The following is an 18,812-nucleotide window of genomic DNA, read 5'->3' as shown; positions in this document are numbered from 1 at the left end:
AGGGGTGAAATCCAGCAGGTTCTGGCGAACCGGTAGTGGAAACTTTGAGTAGTCAGAGAAGCAGCAAACACCACCTCTGGCAGGCAATGGATATTTGGCAATATCCTTCCCCTGGAGTGGGGAGGGAATGGGGATTTTGCAGTATCCTTCCCCTGGAGTGGGGAGGGAATGGGGATTTTGCAATATCCTTCCCCTGGAGTGGGGAGGGAATAGAGATTTTGCGATATCCTTCCCCTGGAGTGGGGAGGGAATGGGGATTTTCCAATATCCTTCCCCTGGAGTGGGGAGGGAATGGGGATTTTGCGATATCCTTCCCCTGGAGTGGGGAGGGAATGGAGATTTTGCAGTATCCTTCCCCTGGAGTGGGGAAGGAATGGGGATTTTGCAGTATCCTTCCCCTGGAGTGGGGAAGGAATGGGGATTTTGCAGTATCCTTCCCCTGGAGTGGGGAAGGAATGGAGATTTTGCAGTATCCTTCCCCTGGAGTGGGGAAGGAATGGGGATTTTGCAGTATCCTTCCCCTGGAGTGGGGAAGGAATGGAGATTTTGCAGTATCCTTCCCCTGGAGTGGGGAAGGAATGGGGATTTTGCAGTATCCTTCCCCTGGAGTGGGGAAGGAATGGAGATTTTGCAATATCCTTCCCCTGGAATGGGGAGGGAATGGGGATTTTTCAATATCCTTCCCCTGGAGTGGGGAAGGAATGGGGATTTTGCAGTATCCTTCCTCTGCCACAACCACCAAGCTACACCCACAGAACCGGTACTAAAAAAAATTAGATTTCACCATTGGGCTAAATCCAGATTATTTGAGCAAATCTTACAACAGAGAAGCAGATATGGAATTCAATCAACCCATTTTCACTTTCATGTTATTTTTTGGGGGGGAGGAAGGAAGTATTTCATTTGAAGTTGTCTAAAGCTTTGTCCTCCCAGCCCAAATTACCAAGAGATTGATTTTTTTAAAAAAATGAAAATGAATAGAACTGGACACGTGTCCTTTCCCGTCACATTGTTTTTGTCCAACTTTTCAGCACATTGGAAACATCGTACTTTATTTTTCCCTTGCCCTGAAAAATATCTGGCTCTTCCTTGAGTTTAGGATGGTCACCTTGGATGATCGACGCTAATACTGATCAGCCACACAACTCCCCCTCAAAGAGAAAACCAGGTCATCTCCTGGGCTTCCTTAACTGATTATGGAAGAACAATTGAATGCATCATCCTTTGAGATGATCTGAAATTTATGGTCCTTCCTGTTGACTTGGTGATGCATCTGCAGACATCCACAGTGAGGTGGAAGAGGGGTGGTTTGCTGCAAACTCAGGAATATTGGTTTTCACGGATGGTGGAAAACTGAAAAGACCAAAACCTCAAGTCTCACCTCATCCCCATGTTTGTAAAGTTCTGAAAGCTTCGTGATGTCCCCCAACTTCACTGGAGAACATCTGATGAGGTTCCTCTCAGACTTGCCCCAAGATGACTCATTCGCAGACAACCAGGAAAAAAGAGTTTATGGGTTGGTAGAACCATGGGGTCTCCCAGAGGAAAGAAAGGCCTTGTCCTGCTTGGGTCTAAGGACAAGGTTCTTCTCCCACATCCAAGACCAAGACAGCTGATTCTGGCTTGATCACAGCCCCAGAGGCTTCCTTTCTTCCTGATCTTTTCTCGTCTCAAGTCAATCCAACGAGACTTCGCAGGGGTTCTCGTGAGCCTGTCGCGCCTCCTCGTAGATGCGGATGAAGTCTTTGTACCGGGGAGCACAGGTGAGCCAAGCTTCTGCAAAGTGCATCCATCCGGTGAATAAAAAACTGCCCGGACCAGGTTTCACCCCACATCGTAGGAGGGTGTGGATGTTGCCTGTGGATTTACCAGATTTGCCGACTGGTTGAAAGAGAGCAAACTTCTGCCTGTGGATCCGTGTGGCACTCACACTAATGATGGATTCGTGGGCTTCCCTGTCGTTGGAAACAGACTTGAGGTTGCCACGGATAACTGCAAGGAAAATTGAGGTGGGGGGAGAGAACAGGTCAAAGAAACGATACGATGATGTAGATCAGTGGTTTTCAACTATGGGTCGGGACCCCTTTGGGGGCTGAACGACCATTTCACAGCAGTCACCTAAGACCCTGGGGAAAGACAAATTTTCCATGGCATTAGCAACTAAAGCTTCTATTCTGGTGCCTTGGAACATGTTTTTACAATCCGACCAATCAGGCGTTTACAGTGGGGTCGTCCCTCTGACCTTCCTGCCAATCAGCTTAAAGCTCTGTTGGGAGAATTGGCGCTAGACTTATGGCTGGGGGTCACCACAACATGAGAAATTGTATAAAGGGGTCGCGGCATTAGAAAGGTTGAGAACCACTGGTATAGAGACTTTGGACTCAATATTGACCCCTAGCAAGACCTATGGAATAGGAACCGGAAACTTACTCTAGCCATTTCCTATAAAGAGACCTTTTATAAGATATTTAGTCTACGAGTGTATGGAGAGGGGCGGCACACAAATCTAATAAATAATAATAATAATAATAATAATAATAATAATTATTATTATTATTATTATTATTATTATTATCATTATCATTTTACAGGTGGCACTTCTCACCAACAAGGTTAGCCAAAATGGGTAAAAATCTTTCATCCTTATTCTGGAAATGCAAAAGGATACCTGGAATATATTATCAGCCGCTCCGAGTCTCCGGAGAGGGGCGGCATACAAATTTAATAAATAATAATAATAATAATAATAATAATAATAATAATAATAATAACAACAACAACAACAACAACATGCGGTGGGAATGCCACAAGACATGAGAATAGTGGAGTACAATAAGGCAATGGATGGAAGAAACACTGAATCTGAAACCGTTTTGGTGAAATCACATTCACCATCATCAGGCTGAAGTTTCAAGCTTCGTGCTGTTGTAAAATGTAAATGTAAAATGTAAAATCCATTTTACAACAGCACGAAGCTTGAAACTTCAGCCTGATGATGGTGAATGTGATTTCACCGAAACGTCGCATAGACATGCAAAACATTACACAGGGCAAAACCCGAACTCAGAACAATCTACATATATATATTCCCTGGTACAGAGCTGAAGGGATTGGATACTGTAGCCTAGAGGATAATTCTCTGCCTTACAAGGCAAAGGTTGCAGGTTCAAGTCCCAGTGGGTATGGCTAGCTGATGAGGCCAAAATAAGGCCGAAATAGATCTATCCTAGTCTCCCTTAATTTATATATAATTGCAAGTGTGTGTGTATGTATATATATATATATATATATACATACATATATATATATATACATACATATATATATACATACATATATACATATATATATATGTAGATTGTTCTGAGTTCGGGTTTTGCCCTGTGTAATATTTTGCATGTCTATGCGACGTTTCGGTGAAATCACATTCACCATCATCAGGCTGAAGTTCCAAGCTTCGTGCTGTTGTAAAATGGAATATATATATACACACTTAGTGTTACATATCATGACCATTCTTTGCCCCAAAATGGAGAAATAAAGATGAAGAAATCCTATATAAAATACTATCACGTGCTGTAATGGAGAGACTAACATTAGAGTTGAAGGACAAAACTGAAACAGACTATTTCAAAACCTGGGACAAACTAAACCATTGGAGGGGAAAAAAAGGAAAGCCAAGATTAGGAAATCAGTGGAAATGTTGGAGAAGGTTAGAAATTTAAATTAAATTTAGTTCTATATTCTTAGGCTAATGGGAAGAGAAGCAATCAAATGTCAAAAGGGAGTACATAAATGCACTGGTGTGCCTTACGTCCCCTGTCCAATTGTCTTTCCTTATCCCATATATCATATATATTCTCTCCCTCTCATATACTTCTCTTCTTTTTACTTACTATCTTTATATATATTACTTAATGTCTATTCTCTTCCATATGTATTGTATAGTGGACAAAGAATAAATAAAATAAATAAAATAAAATGAACCGGATAATTCACCATGTACTCGTTTTTTATGTTTTATGGCCTTAGCTTTGTGTTTGTATATGTTGTTATTTTAATTGTATTATAAATTTAAAAACTTTTTAATAAAAGAAAGGAAAATTGAATGGGTGGAAGGGAAAGTGTTCATAAAGAAGATTAGCAATTACTGTATTCAATTCCTTCCTTCCTTCCTTCCTTCCTTATTTATTTATTCATTCATTCATTTATTCATTTATTAGATTTGTATGCCGCCCCTCTGCGTAGACCCTTCCCTCTCTTTTATAAGATCATTTCATGCAGCAGCCCAGAAAGCAGAATAGAATATCAGGGCCAAGTGATTCCAGGCTTAAAGGCTAAGCTATGGTGAGCTTGATCAGAGTTTATTGAACATGTTTATTGAAGTTAGTTGGGGGAAAGATCAAAAGCAACATGAGAAAATATTATTTGACTGAAAGAGTAGTAGATCCTTGTAACAAACTTCCAGCAGACGTGGTTGGTAAATCCACAGTAACTGAATTTAAACATGCCTGAGATAAACATATATCCATCCTAAGATGAAATACAAAAAATAGTTTAAGGGCAGACTAGATGGATCATGAGGTCTTTTTCTGCCGTCAGTCTTCTATGTTTCTGTGTTTCTAACATATAGCTGCCAAGTTTGAAAATCACTGCCCTAAACCCTAAATCGTGTTTTCCAAGTCACAAGGGCTAAGTTCACAAGAATGGCTGAATGTGAGTTCAAGAGCTAAAACTTAGTGTAATGTTTGAATCCATTCTAAAAGTATCAGAGTTCAAATGAGCTCTGCATTTTTATTTTTTTTAGGTAAGAGATAAATTAGATAGTTTTCATAACACCACCTGGAAACTGGGTGAGTTACAATCCAACTTTAGTGAAGAACCCTGATTTGGAAAACCTAGGGAACCTAAAGCATTTTGGGGTGCAAACATTGGCATTGTTTAGAAGCTAGACCCCAAACCCATACATGGTCCTTGGTGCTCTCTTAGAGCTGGGATGGCTCAGTGGTTAGAGTGCAGCACTGCAGGCTACTTCAGCTAACTGCTAGCTGTAGTTCAGCAGTTCAAATCTCATCACCTGCTCAAGGTTGACTCAGCCTTCCATCCTTCCAAGGTGGGTGAAATGAGGACCCAGATTGTTGGGGGCAAGAGGCTGATTCTGTAAACCGCTTAGAGAGGGCTGTAAAAGCCCTATGAAGCGGTATGTAAGTCTAAATGCTAAATGCTAAGCTTGCATATTTTCTCGTAGATGTTTCATGACCCAAACTAGTCTGAGCAACACTGATGATATTATCTAGTTTGGGTCATGAAATGTCTGCAAGGACTCCACAGCCATGCTCCTCTTCCTCTTCCTCCTCCCCCCTTCCCTTCCATTCCACAAACCCACTCCCTTCTAGCACTGCTGATGTTACCTACTTTGGCAATGAAACAGCTGCAAGGAAAACCACTAAACTCAGAGACCACCAAGGAGCTTTCATTTCAACCCTGAGCTGCAAATATTTTTATTGACCCATGAATCACGACAGCAACACATTACATATGTCTAAGGACATCCCGACTCTATGTATTGTAATCTCTCTCCAAATTCTCTCCCAACGACATTTATGGATTAGGGGTTAATCCACCACATATTTCTTGCAAACTAAGTGATTTTCCAAGAAGAACTCTTGGTGGTTTATTGAAGACAGCCAGAGAAGGAGCTAGGCGGATTTTCAATTTTGTAAATAAATCATATTTTTTTTAGATTAGAAGTGGGAATTGCTGGCTCTCCAAGAGGCTGCTAAACTACAAGTCCCGACAACTTTTCCTATTAGAGGGACTAACCCATTTTGTTCATGATTCTTGACAAATGTATATTTTCTTTTATGTACACTGAGAGCATCTGCACCAAAGACAAATTCCTTATGTGTCCAATCACACTTGGCCAATAAAGTACAGTGATACCTCGTCTTACAAACGCATCATCATACAAACTTTTTGAGATACAAACCCGGGGTTTAAGATTTTTTTGCCTCTTCTTACAAACTATTTTCACCTTACAAACCCACCGCCGCTGCTGGGATGCCCCACCTCCAGACTTCCGTTGCCAGTGAAGCACCCGTTTTTGCGCTGCTGGGATTCCCCTGAGGCTCCCCTCCATGGGAAGCCCCACCTCCGGACTTCCATGTTTTTGTGATGCTGCAGGGGAATCCCAGCAGTGCAAAAATGGGTGCTTCGCTGGCAACGGAATTCTGGAGGTGGGGTTTCCCAGCGAGGGGAGCCTCAGTGAAATCACAGCATTGCAAAAACACAGAGGTCCAGAGGTGGGGTTTCCCATGGAGGGGAGCCTCAGGGGAATCCCAGCAACACAAAAATGGGCACTTTGGCTGGCAAAAGGGGTGAATTTTGGGCTTGCACGCATTAAACACTTTTCCATTGATTCCTATGGGAAACATTGTTTCGTCTTATAAACTTTTCACCTTAAGAACCTCATCCCGGAACCAATTAAGTTTGTAAGACAAGGTATCACTGTATTCTATTCTATTCTATTCCATTCCATTCCAGTTGAAGCACATCAGCTGTCCAATTAAATTCCTCCTGTAGTTTTGACCCTTTCTACAGCCACAGAGAAAGTCCAAACTAAATCCAGATCTGAAGTTTCCATGACGGATAAAAGAATCTCTTTGCCAGGGACTCTCTACAACACATTTGACCCTAACCCTGAATTAGGATCAAAAGGAAGGAGGAATCCAGCGCAGGTGTGCTACTGCATCTGCGTGTCCATGCGCGAATTCACTACCTGCCCAGGTGCAGTGGCACAATTGCGCTGGACTCCGCTAGCACTCAGAGCCATGGGGGGCGAGCACACATCACCGTTCCACCTTAGCTGCCCACCTCTGGTTCTTTATTAAAAATTTCCATGGACTCTAGAAATTTTGGATTAAAAAAATAACGGCTCTGATTTCAGGGTGGCCAAAGGGCCCCTCTCTCAGAGAAGCATCTGGTGGGCATTGCTTCGCTGACCTCTGCCTTAATCGGTTGCAAGGGCTTTCGAGGAGCTGTGGAATTGTGAGGGCTCCACCAATCGCCTGCACCGGGCCTCCCTCGCTTGAAAAATGCGCTGGCCTCCCTTCGCACCAGCAGAAAGGAGTCTCTCGGAGGTCTCCCGATAGGCCCCTGATCTGATCTGGCGTGACAAATCCGCCTGTTCTCTTGTCTGACTCGCCAGTTGCTGTAGCAACCCCCAGAGCTGGGGCCTTGCAGACACCGTGACCTCTTTCTTCCTCCACTGCTGAAGATTGCAAATGGGGGTGGGGGTGTTAACCTTTGCAAGGCTGCAAGAAGCAACACGCAGTGGGGGGAGGTTGGGGGGGAATGACCACAAGCATTGCAAAGCGGGAATGAAAGCACTGGACACCTCCAACGATTCATTTTCTTTCCTTCCTTCTATCATGTCAAGACTAGGCTTCACTTGACCTAATATTCCAAATTGCAGAGAGAATAATTGTAATCAGTGTATTGACTTTAACAATGTAAAACTGCTTTTCTTTTTTTTTCATTTTCATGTCTTGTTAATTTTTTAATTTTCATTTATTCTTATTTTATATTTTTTATCTTTATCTATTAAGTCTTTATCTATTATGTCTGTGGAGAGGGGTGGCATAAAAATCTAATAAATTATTATTATTATTATTATTATTATTATTATTTATTAATTTGGTTTACTATTTTGGCAATATCTGGGATATACTATTTGGCGAGCTTTTCTTTTTGCCCCCCACAATATATCTTTTAGCAAGGGTTGGATCTAATTTAAATATTGTTGGAGATAATTAGAAATTTTTGATCCCTTTTTTAAAATGTTTTTTCCTTTTACTTTAAAGGGCATTTATTATGGAAGAGGGTTTTAAAAATACGTGAAAATTGACATGGAGGATATTTTGAGAAAACTGAAGTATTATGATCAAATTAATTAGTTGTGATTAAGAGTAGGAACAGCCTAAAATGTATATTGGCTAACAGGTTTTTTTGTTGTTGTTATCATATAAGAAATTGGAGTAATTATTTTTGTTCAGATATCAAATGTTAAGGAGGTAGCATTGGTTAAACTATGTATACCAAAATTATAAAATTGTAATATAATTTAAGATTAATGGTATTTTCTTTTTCTGTACACGTGATTGGAGAGAAAAATTTTAAAAAGTTTTTAACCAATGCAAAACTGCTTAGTCTCAGCGAATCTACAGGTTGTAATGGAATCTGATTGGTTGACAAAGTTATTTACCATCATGTACCTTTGCATAGGTGTGGCTTAGGATGGTTTAGTGTGGCTAGAAGATATGATGGTTTAGAGTGGCTTGTGAATTATTGGGGCTTGTGGTTGCTGAAGAATGTCGTAGCTAAAGTCTTGTAGCTGAGAATAGTAGATAGAGAAGTGTGAGTATTTTGTATAGTAACTTCTAGAGAGATACAGTGTTCCCTTGATTTTCGCGGGGGATGAGTTCCGAGACCGCCCGCGAAAGTCGAATTTCCGCGAAGTAGAGATGCGGAAGTAAATACAATATTTTTGGCTATGAACAGTATCACAAGCCTTCCCTTAACACTTTAAGTCCCTAAATTGCAATTTCCCATTCCCTTAGCAACCATTTAGATTATTACTCACCATGTTTATTTATTAAAGTTTATTTTAAAAAAAATTTATTAAAGGCAGACGAAAGTTGGACGATGACATATGATGTCATCGGGCGGGAAAAACCGTGGCATAGGGAAAAAACCCGCGAAGTATTTTTTAATTAATATATTTGAAAAACAGTGGTATAGACTTCGCGAAGTTCGAACCCGCGGAAATCGAGAGAACACTGTAGCTACAATGTAAATAGCTAGTGTAGTTTTGCTGCCAAAGAAGTAAATATTTTCTTAAGAAACTTGGCAGTACTTGTCTTCAATTATTTTCAAGACTACAGTTCCTGATATCCTGGTCTGAGGCAACTGGCTAGCTGCTTTGGCTATCTGGGTGGGCTAGCTTCTGCAAAACGTTACTCCAACATATCATCTATCTGTATTTATCTCTATCATTATCTCTATCTGTCTCTCTGTCTAGCTATCCCCCATCCTGTTTCACTGTCTCTTACTTTCCAGATAACCCTTCTATCTATCTATCTATCTATCTATCTATCTATCTATCTATCTATCTATCTATCTATCTATCTATCTACCTACCTACCTACCTATCTCTATCTCTCTCTATCTATCCCATCTATCCATCCATCCATCCATCCATCTATCATCTAATCTATCCATCCATCCATCCATCCATCTCTCTCTCTCTCTGTCTCTCTATTCCATCCATCCATCCATCCATCCATCCAAGACTGAGTGGTAGGTTGCTTTAAAGAAAATACAATAAGTAAGAAAATTCTTGGCTGTGCTGAATTAGACAAAATGACGGTGGAAATTAAAGAAAATACAATAATTAAGAAAATTCTTGGCTGTGCTGAATTAGATAAAATGACGGTGGAAATTAAATGAAAAGGAGGACTCCGAATATTATTAAATTTGGAACAAATTATATGATTGGCTTGAAAAGAGAAAGTTGCTATGTTATAACCCCAGAGGTGATGTAGTGTAAGTTGTATGGTGTGGTATTGTATTATTTTGTTCATTTTTTGTATATGTGACTTATTTTGTTGTTTTTAAATGTGAATAATTTAATAAAAACTATTTTTCTGTACACGTGATTTTAAAAAAGTTTGCTTTAAAGAAAGCTACTCTTTTCTCATGTCATTTTCCTTGGTTTATGATAGTGAGGAGACCCCAAAGATGATTTTTTAAAGAGGCAACTGGGCTTTGTTTTTCCTTGAAGATGTTTCCCTTGTCATCCAAGAAGCTTCTTTGGTTCTGACTGAATGGAGGAGGGTGGAAGGATTTATGTTTTTTGCAGTCATCTGGTTGTCAGTACTCTTTTAGCACTCTGACAGAGAGTACTAATGACCAATTGACTGCAAGGATACAATCCTTCCATCCTCCACCATTCAGTCAGAACTGAAGAAGCTTCTTGGATGACAAGGGAAACATCTTCAAAGAAAAACAAAGAAAGTCCAGTTGCCTCTTGAAAAATGCACCTTTGGGAAAACCATGACCTTGGATGACTGAGAATCTCCATAGATGGGTGAAGAGAGCAGTAAAATTAACACTGGGGAAAATCTACTCACCAAAATCACTTGTGCAAACGGCCATCAGGATTTCGGTGTTGTTACACGGACGGCAAGTCCCTGCATCTTTGAAAGTGGGGGAAAATGAACAGTCACTAAACAGCACTGGTGTCCATAACCAACATACATATGGTCCTTGAGTTAAAACCTTTCTTTTTTTAAAAAATATATTTTTATGGATGCATTTTCCTGTAACATACCGTATTTTTCAATGTATAAGACGCAGATTTAACTGCAAAAAAGTGCTTTAAAAATTGGGTGTGTCTTACATATCGAATGTTGCCAAGGCCACCCAGCAGCCCTCGGTGGGAAGTTGGCACCTTGGCCCCAGGAATGGTCAAGGTGCCGTGCCTAGCACCAGCAGCAAAGCCTCTCTTTCCAGGCGGCTGCCCGGGGCCTCCAGCTGGCAGGGACAAAGTGGGCACGCCGCCCAAGTTAGCCAGTCCTGGTGGAGGCAGTAGCAGCAGCGGCAGCAACTGCTGAGGTGGCTTTGGCAAGAGCTGGGCAAGGACCAGTTCTCCCTGGCCGAGTGTGAAAAAATGGACCTAAGTCATCTTTTCCAGTGCCGTTGTTCCTTCAAACAGTCACTAAACGAACTATTGTAAATGGAAGATGTTCTGTCTGGGTCACTCCAGAAGCCAATACCAACCCAAAAAGAGAATCCAGACACACTGGTAAAAAACAAAGGCAGTTTTATAAAATTCAAGAAAAACACAGGTAACAGAAAATGTCCTTGCAAACAGGAAAATGCTGTATCTTCAGATATATCCACGAAGGCAAAAGTCCATGCAGCAATACAGAATTCTTGCTGCCAAGCCGAGGCTGTAAATAGCAGACCTACACCTCCCACGGGTCTTCCAAAGCTGCTGGGCCACAAGCCAGGAACAGAGACGCCGAGAAACAAGACAGGATAACGCAACTCCAAACTGATAACACTCCACATGGCTTCAAGGGCTTGCCTGCCTCTTAAACCCTGCTAAGGAGGACCACACCCAAACCCAGCTGTTCCTAATTCAGTGCTGATAATACTTCTTTAATTGCTCCTTTCTTTGATCTGACCGTCTCTGTCGCATGTCAATGACGGCTTGTGCGTCATCACCTAATGACTCCAAGCTACTGGCTGGGGAGAGCCCCCCCCGGGCTCTCATGCTGTTCTCCTTCATCCCATTCCTGATTTTCCTCTCCCCCGTCCGACTGTTCAGCCCCCTCCTCTTCGCTGTCCTCCTCCTCCGGGCATGGAGCCAGCAGAGACACAGCCGGTCCCTGAGCAGCCTCAGGCTGAATCACAACAGAAGACTACCTACACTTCAAGGATAATCTTTCACAATGTTCACCCACGGACAAGGCACATTAAAAAGGAAGCTTGACCACTCTGGATTTACCCAATCTCCAGGACTCAAATTCCCAGCGTGATTTGTGGAAAAGAGGATTTTCCCCGTCCGATATTTTCTACCCAGCTACCGCAATCAAATACTGTCTGACCGCATTTATACATCCCACCATATCAAAGTATTTAAATAGTAGGAAACTGACTGATTGCTTCCAGGCTCTTTGTGCCAAGAAGATGGTAAACCATGAATTTCCTCTATTAGAAGTTTGCTGATAAGTTGTTTGATGAGTGCCAGAGAGATTTTTTTTTCCCAATGGCAAGAGGAAAACAAGAGTTTCGCAGGTTCATTACACCTGCTCCTCCTTCACGAAGCTTTCTGCCCTCTCACTCTTCCTGAAATGCATCCCTGATTCCTGCACTAAGTGACATGGGAGGAAGCGAACCGGCATTGGATACAACCAGTGCTTATACTTACAGCCATTGCAGGATGCTCGTGGTCAAATTTAAAGTATAGTAAAACCTCGTCTTACGAACCTAATTGGTTCCCGGAGGAGGTTCGTAAGGTGAAAGGTTCGTAAGATGAAACATTGTTTCCCATAGGAAACAATGTAAAATGAATTAATGTGTGCAAGAAAAAAACCCACAAAAAACCTTTTGAAACAGCCGGGTGCTTCTCAGCGTTCTCCCAATACCGAACCAAGAAGTTCGGCAAAAGTTCGGGTTCGGGTGGCCGCCGAGAAGCCCCGCCGCCTGGCTGTCACCTTTTGAAACAGCCAGGGGGCTTCTTGGCGTCCTCCCGAACCCGAACGCCAAACCCGAACTTTTGCCGAACTTCCGGGTTCGATGTTTGGGAGGCCGCCGAGAAGCCCCGCCGCCCGGCTGTCGCCTTTTGAAACAGCCGGGGGGCTTCTTGGCATCCTCCCAAATGTCGAACCCGGAAGTTCGGCAAAAGTTCGGGGTCGGCGTTCGGGTTCAGGAGGACGCTGAGAAGCCCTGTTGCCCGGCTGTTAGCTTTTCAAAAGAGCCGCGGAGCTGTCGGGCCGGTCGGGAGGCTGGAAAGGAGGTGGGGAATCCCAATAGGGAATTCCATGGGCGGAGCTTTGACGTCACAAAGACGTCCTTCCTGGCTGGCCACGTTTCGTATCTCGGATTGTTCGTATGGCGAGGGGTTCGCATCATGAGGTACCACTGTACTGTGATCCCTCGTTTTTCACAGGGATACGTTCCAAGACCACCAGTAAAAAATGAATTTTCGTGAAGTAGAGGAAAGATAGTTTTTTATGTATTTACTGACTTTTAAAACCCACCTTTTGCATTAAACAGTCATTCCATAATGTTTATCAGCTGGAACTACATGTGAGATCCTACCAGTTTCTTTAATAAGAGTACAGTAGTACTGTAGAAGAATTTTATAATGGATTTAAAATTTTCAATGGATTTAAGCGCCCTTTAAAAACCTGTGAAGTAGTGAATCCGCGAAAGATGAACCGTAAAGTAGCGAGGGATTACTGTAGTTTAAAATTCATGTTATTTTAAATATAAAATCTTTATTATTATTCTTTTTAGCTTAATTGTTGAAGTGATGGAGTTATGATTGATGAAATGAAAATAGAATTTTAGGATGTTTTGTTAAGTTTTTTAAGATAAGAAAATTTTATATCTACAGTGTTCCCTCGCTTTTCGCAGGGGATGCGTTCCGAGACCGCCCGCGAAAGTTGAATTTCCGCGAAGTAGATATGCGGAAGTAAATACACTATTTTTGGCTATGAACAGTATCACAAGCCTTCCCTTAACACTTTAAACCCCTAAATTACAATTTCACATTCCCTTAGCAACCATTTAGATTATTACTCACCATGTTTATTTATTAAAGTTTATTTAAAAATATATATTAAAAGCAGACGAAAGTTTGGCGATGACATATGACATCATCGGATGGGAAAAACCGTAGTATAGACTAATATTTTTGAAAAACCATGGTATAGACTTTTCGCGAAGTTCAAACCCACGAAAATCGAGGGGACACTTGTATACTATTAGGCACTGATGTTGTGTTTCCATTTATGTGTGGGTTTTTTAAGATGGAGAATTTTTTTTAAAAAAAAATTATGCCCCCCCCCCCCAAAAGAAAGGTTGGTAGTTCAACTTCTTCAAATCCCTAGTATAGGTTTCCTGTGTGAGCAGGGGGTTTGACTAGATGACCTCCAAGATCCCTTCCAATATATGCTGACTCTGTAAAGCGCTTAGAGTGAGCTGTAATGGGGTATATAAAGTCAGAAATAAATATATTTCTGGAGGTAATATTACAATGCAAGTAAATGGTTTGTAACCATGGGGAAGGTTGATGTAAGCCATAATCAGCATGCAATCATGGGTTTGCTAATTGTGCTGCAACCTGATTGGCTGTAACCTATATAAGGAGTAACACCCTCGCATGGGTGTGTTTGTTACAGAATAGTTTGTTATAGTGTCGTCTGTTATAGAGTGTTTTGTGCTGGGTGGTTTGTAGTTAGTGGTTAGTGGTTAGTGGTTGCAGTGGTGGATGTAATAAGAGTTATATGATAGTATTGTGGACAGTTTGCTATAGTAGTTAAATGTAGAAGTTTATTTATTGCATTTTGATAAGAGAAAAGTAAAATATACTTTTACAAGAAAGCCTGCTTCAGTGTTATTCATTGAAGACTTCAATTTCTTTCTTTATTTAATTGGATTTGTATGTCGCCCCTCTCCGAGGACTTGGGGCGGCTCACAGCATATACAAGAAACAATAATAAACAATCCAATTAATAATACATTAAAAAACAATCCTAAAAATTCTACTTGAAAAAACTTCCATTAACCATTCATTTGACAGTCTTACTAAAAAACATTCATTGGTCAGGGGGAAGATCTGGTGGTAAATATGAGTTTTTAGGGTCTTTCAGAAAGCGAGGAGGGTGGGGGCAGTACGAATCTCCAGGGGGGAGCTGATTCCAGAGGGCTGGGGCCTCCACAGAGAAGGCTCTTCCCCTAGGTCCCGCCAGCCGACATTGTTTGGTCGATGGGACCCTAAGGAGACCAACTCTGTATGACCTCATAAGTTGCTGGGATTCGTGCAGCAGAAGGCGGTCTTGGAGATAGTCTGGTCCTATGCCATGCAGAGCTTCATAGGTTGAATTGTGTCCGGAAACAGATCGGCAGCCAATACAGATATGGGCATGTCTTGGAAGGCCCAAAACCGCTCGCGTTGCTGCATTTTGGACGATGTGAAGTTTCCAAACACTCCTCAAAGGTAGCCCCATGTAGTAGTCAAACCTCGAGGCTTGCATTGGCTGCCGATCAGTTTCCGGTCACAATTCAAAGTGTTGGTCATGACCTTTAAAGCCCTACATGGCATTGGACCAGATTACCTCTGGAACCGCCTGCTACCGCACGAATCCCAGCGACCGATAAGGTCCCACAGAGTTGGCCTTCTCCGGGTCCCGTCGACTAAATAATGTCGTTCGGCGGGCCCCAGGGGAAGAGCCTTCTCTGTGGCGGCCCTGGCCCTCTGGAACCAACTCCCCCCAGAGCTCAGAATTGCCCCCTCCCTCCTCGCCTTTCGTAAGCTCCTTAAAACCCACCTCTGTCGTCAGGCATGGGGGAATTGAGATATACCTTCCCCCCAAGGCCTATACAATTTATGCATGGTATGTTTGTGTGTATGTTTGGTTTTTAATAAGGGTTTTTAGTAATTTAAATATTAGATTTGTTATATGCTGTTTTTATTATTGTTGTTAGCTGCCCTGAGTCTATGGAGAGGGGCGGCATACAAACAAACAAACAAACAAACAAACAAATAAAGTCATTTGGCGGGCCCCAGGGGAAGAGCCTTCTCTGTGGCGGCCCCGGCCCTCTGGAACCAACTCCCCCCGGAGATTAGAACTGCCCCCACCCTCCCTATCTTTCGTAAACTACTCAAGACTCACTTATACCGCCAGGCACGGGGAAGTTGAGATATTCCTTCCCCCTAGGCCATTACAATTTATGCATGGTATGTTTGTGTGTATGTTTGGTTTTATAATAAGGGTTTTTAGTTGTTTTAGTATTGGATTGTTACATGCTGTTTTTATCATTGTTGTTAGCCGCCCCGAGTCTACGGAGAGGGGCGGCATACAAATCCAATCAATCAATCAATCAATCAATAAAATAAATAAAATAAATAAAATAAATAAAATAAATAAAATAAATAAAATAAATAAAATAAATAAAATAAATAAAATAAATAAAATAAATAAAATAAATAAAATAAATAAAATAAATAAAATAAATAAAATAAATAAAATAAATAAAATAAATAAAATAAATAAAATAAATTAAATAAATAAATAAAATAAATAAAATAAATAAAAAAATAAAATAAAATAAAATAAACAAACAAACAAACAAACAAATAAAGGTATGAGTGACCAATTAGGTATAGTTGTGGACTGTGACTAGTGGGTGGGTTACCTTCCACATGTGTAAAACTCTCCCCCAGTCTAAATGCTAAATGCTATTCCAACTGTGTTATTGTTACCTTCCACACTGAGGTTCCTCCAAGGCCAGAAGAAGTGGGCATTCCATTCGCCCCGCAACTCGTAACGGAAAGCTGCGATTCGCCGGCTGATGTCTTGGTGCAGAGTAGACTGGAGGAAGAGGGCCACTTTCTCTCCGGACAGCCACCGGAAACAGCGTACCGTGGGCTGCAAGGCCGCTTCCGTCTCGGAGAGGAGCAGTTCCAAGACCCCATCGCGTTCCAAGTAGATCTGTGCTCCGCGGAAGCTGCTGGAGGACTTGATGCAAGCGGTGACGTGCCGCGGTTTCTCTTTGCCGGCGGGGCCCGTGGGCAGGCGGGGGGATAGGCTCAGGCGCAAAGCTCCGGCTGGGTACAGCCATTCCAAGGACCCTTCGGCACAGTGCAAGGAGATTTGTTCCACACTGCCAGCTTCTTGCGAGAGGCCACTGCAAGGGAGAGCGAACAGGGTTAGCCGAAGAAAAGGGATCGGCCTTGCTGGCGCAATTCCTCAATCTGGCATTCCTGGGCACTGAGGGCGCGACTCCCAAATGTAGAAACATAGACGATCGACGGCAGAAAAAGACCTCATGGTCCATCTAGTCTGCCCTTATACTATTGCCTGTATTTTATCTTAGGAGGTGTTGTGGTTAGCTCTGGCCCAGCTCCTGCCCCAAGGAATGTGCAGGTGGATGTGGGGGAAACATCCACATGCCGCAGGCCTGTTTTGCTCCCGATGGGATCTGCCGATGAAGCCTCCTCTGACCAAGGAAGCTTGAGTGACAGGGAAGAGGGGAGTTTGGCAGACAGCCCAGGAGGAGATCAATCATCTGTATCATCCCCGGATTCTGAACAAGAATTAATGACACATCCATGCATGCATAGAGTGATGCATAGGAGACAACAACTGAAGGATTATTACAAGAGAAAATGAGGCCACCTGTGGTTGGGTGGGGCTGCTGTAATTAGTGCTACAGATAAAAGTGCAGCCTGCTGTGTTAGCCTCATGGCAGTTTATCTGATTCATTGTTTCGTCAAGATCGTGGTTTTTGTACTGTTCAAGATTGTGTGTGGACTCTCTGGACTTTAGAATTGGACTCAATTTCCCAGTTATTGGGTGAGCAATTGGATTGCATTTAACCTGTACCTTGTGTACCAGAAAATCCCTTTGACATTTAAAAAGGGAGCTGCTTCTGTTTTTCTGTTTATAAAAACTTTTGGGTTTTCCTTTTATCGTGTGGTGTGTGTCTTCCTGGACTCATTACCCTGTAATTACGGGCTGTTGAAACATGCCAACAGAACAGGAGGGAGATATGTTTATCCCAGGCATGTTTAAATTCAGTTCCTGTGGATTTACCAACCACGTCTGCTGGAAGTTTGTTCCAAGCATCTACTCCTCTTTCAGTCAAATAATATTTTCTCACGTTGCTTCTGATCTTTCCCCCAACTTACCTCAGATTGTGCCCCCTTGTTCTTGTGTTCACTTTCCCATTAAAAACATTTCCCTTCTGAACTATATACAAGAACAGTTTTTTTCTCAAACGCCATCACTCTGCTAAACAAATAAGTCCCCAGTTCTCAAAGCAAACTTTGGGGGTCTACCTTTTCCCACTATATAATCTCAACATTTCTTAGTGGATCCCTGTCTTCCAACCTCTGGGCTTTGTGGCTGCCCTGAGGTTATCCATATGCTTCCCTTTAGATACTCCTGGGAATGTTGCGGTCGGCTAAACCAATCAGTCCCACACCTCTGCCTTTTGTCATCCGCGCCGATGTGTGGGTGATGACCATGACTCAGCCACCTCAAGGACCCATCTGCTCAGAGGCTGCATCCTTAAATCCTGACCACTGCCTTCCTCCCCCTTGTCCTCCTCCATCCCATCTCGACCTGGTCAATGCCCATCAGAGAGGGTGGGAAAGCTTTTGACGGACGTGCCTGACATTTTTCACAAGCACCGTGACTCATCCCGGCTCCGTCTTCTGGAAAGGATCAAGCCTGCCGAGAACCAGATGTGGCAGCTGTGTCCCACTCCCCCCCCGCCCTATTTCATCACACATACAAAAAAGAAGCTCTATTGAAGCCCCACTTCAGAAGCTCCATAGATAATGAGGATGGAGGACCATTCTTTAGGGATGAAAAACTGCCTGATTCCCAGGGAAAAGGGGATGTGTCCACTCTGGTACTCAAGTGTTGTAAACAGGATTCCCAAACTCCTTAAATTTCCCTTCTTTCTTCCCCCCTCCCTCTCTTGGTTCTGTCTTTGTTTGTCTGTCTCTGTCTCTCTCTCTTTCTGTCTCTGTCTGGCTATCTCTCTCTCTCTCTCTGTGTCTCACTGTCTCTATTTCTTTCTCTCTCTGTCTGTCTCCATCTTTCTCTCTCTCTCTGTCTCTCTCCATTTCTTTCTCTCTCTGTGTCTCTGTCTCTCACTGTCTCTATTTCTTTCTGTCTCTGTCTCTTTCTCTCTCCATCTCTCTCTCTCTTTCTCTCTATTCCTTTCTCTCTGTCTCTGTCTCTCACTGTCTCTTTATTTATTTCTCTCTGTGTGTGTGATTGTGTGTGTGTGTGTCTGTCTCTCCCTTGCCCCCCTCTCTCTGTGTATGTCCCTCTCTTTTTCTCCGTCTCTGTCTCTCTCTCCATCTCTCTCTCTCTGTCTCTCCCTCGGCCTCTCTGACTCTGTCTCTTTGTCTCTCTCTCTCTCCATCTCTGTGTCTCTCTCTCCATCTCTCTCTTTCTTTCTCTCTCTCTGTCTCTTTCTTTCTCTCTCTGTCTCTCCCTCAG

General features: G+C 42.5%; 1 protein-coding gene across 1 annotated transcript in view; it reads right to left on the bottom strand.

Annotated features, from left to right (window-relative positions):
- Nucleotides 1-837: 837 nt before the first annotated feature.
- METRN (meteorin, glial cell differentiation regulator) overlaps nt 838-18,812 on the bottom strand; it is a 30,877-nt gene continuing 12,902 nt past the window's right edge. The window contains exons 2-4 of the mRNA XM_070761783.1: nt 16,058-16,482; nt 10,191-10,256; nt 838-1,992 (exon numbers count right to left, since the gene is read on the bottom strand). Coding sequence (XP_070617884.1) covers nt 1,676-1,992; nt 10,191-10,256; nt 16,058-16,482 — 808 coding nt within the window. The 3' untranslated portion in view covers nt 838-1,675. The remainder of the gene's footprint in view (nt 1,993-10,190; nt 10,257-16,057; nt 16,483-18,812) is intronic.

This window comes from Erythrolamprus reginae, chromosome 9 (assembly GCF_031021105.1).
Source record: "Erythrolamprus reginae isolate rEryReg1 chromosome 9, rEryReg1.hap1, whole genome shotgun sequence".
Lineage (NCBI taxonomy): Eukaryota > Metazoa > Chordata > Lepidosauria > Squamata > Dipsadidae > Erythrolamprus > Erythrolamprus reginae.
This window is presented reverse-complemented; position numbering and strand designations above follow the sequence as displayed.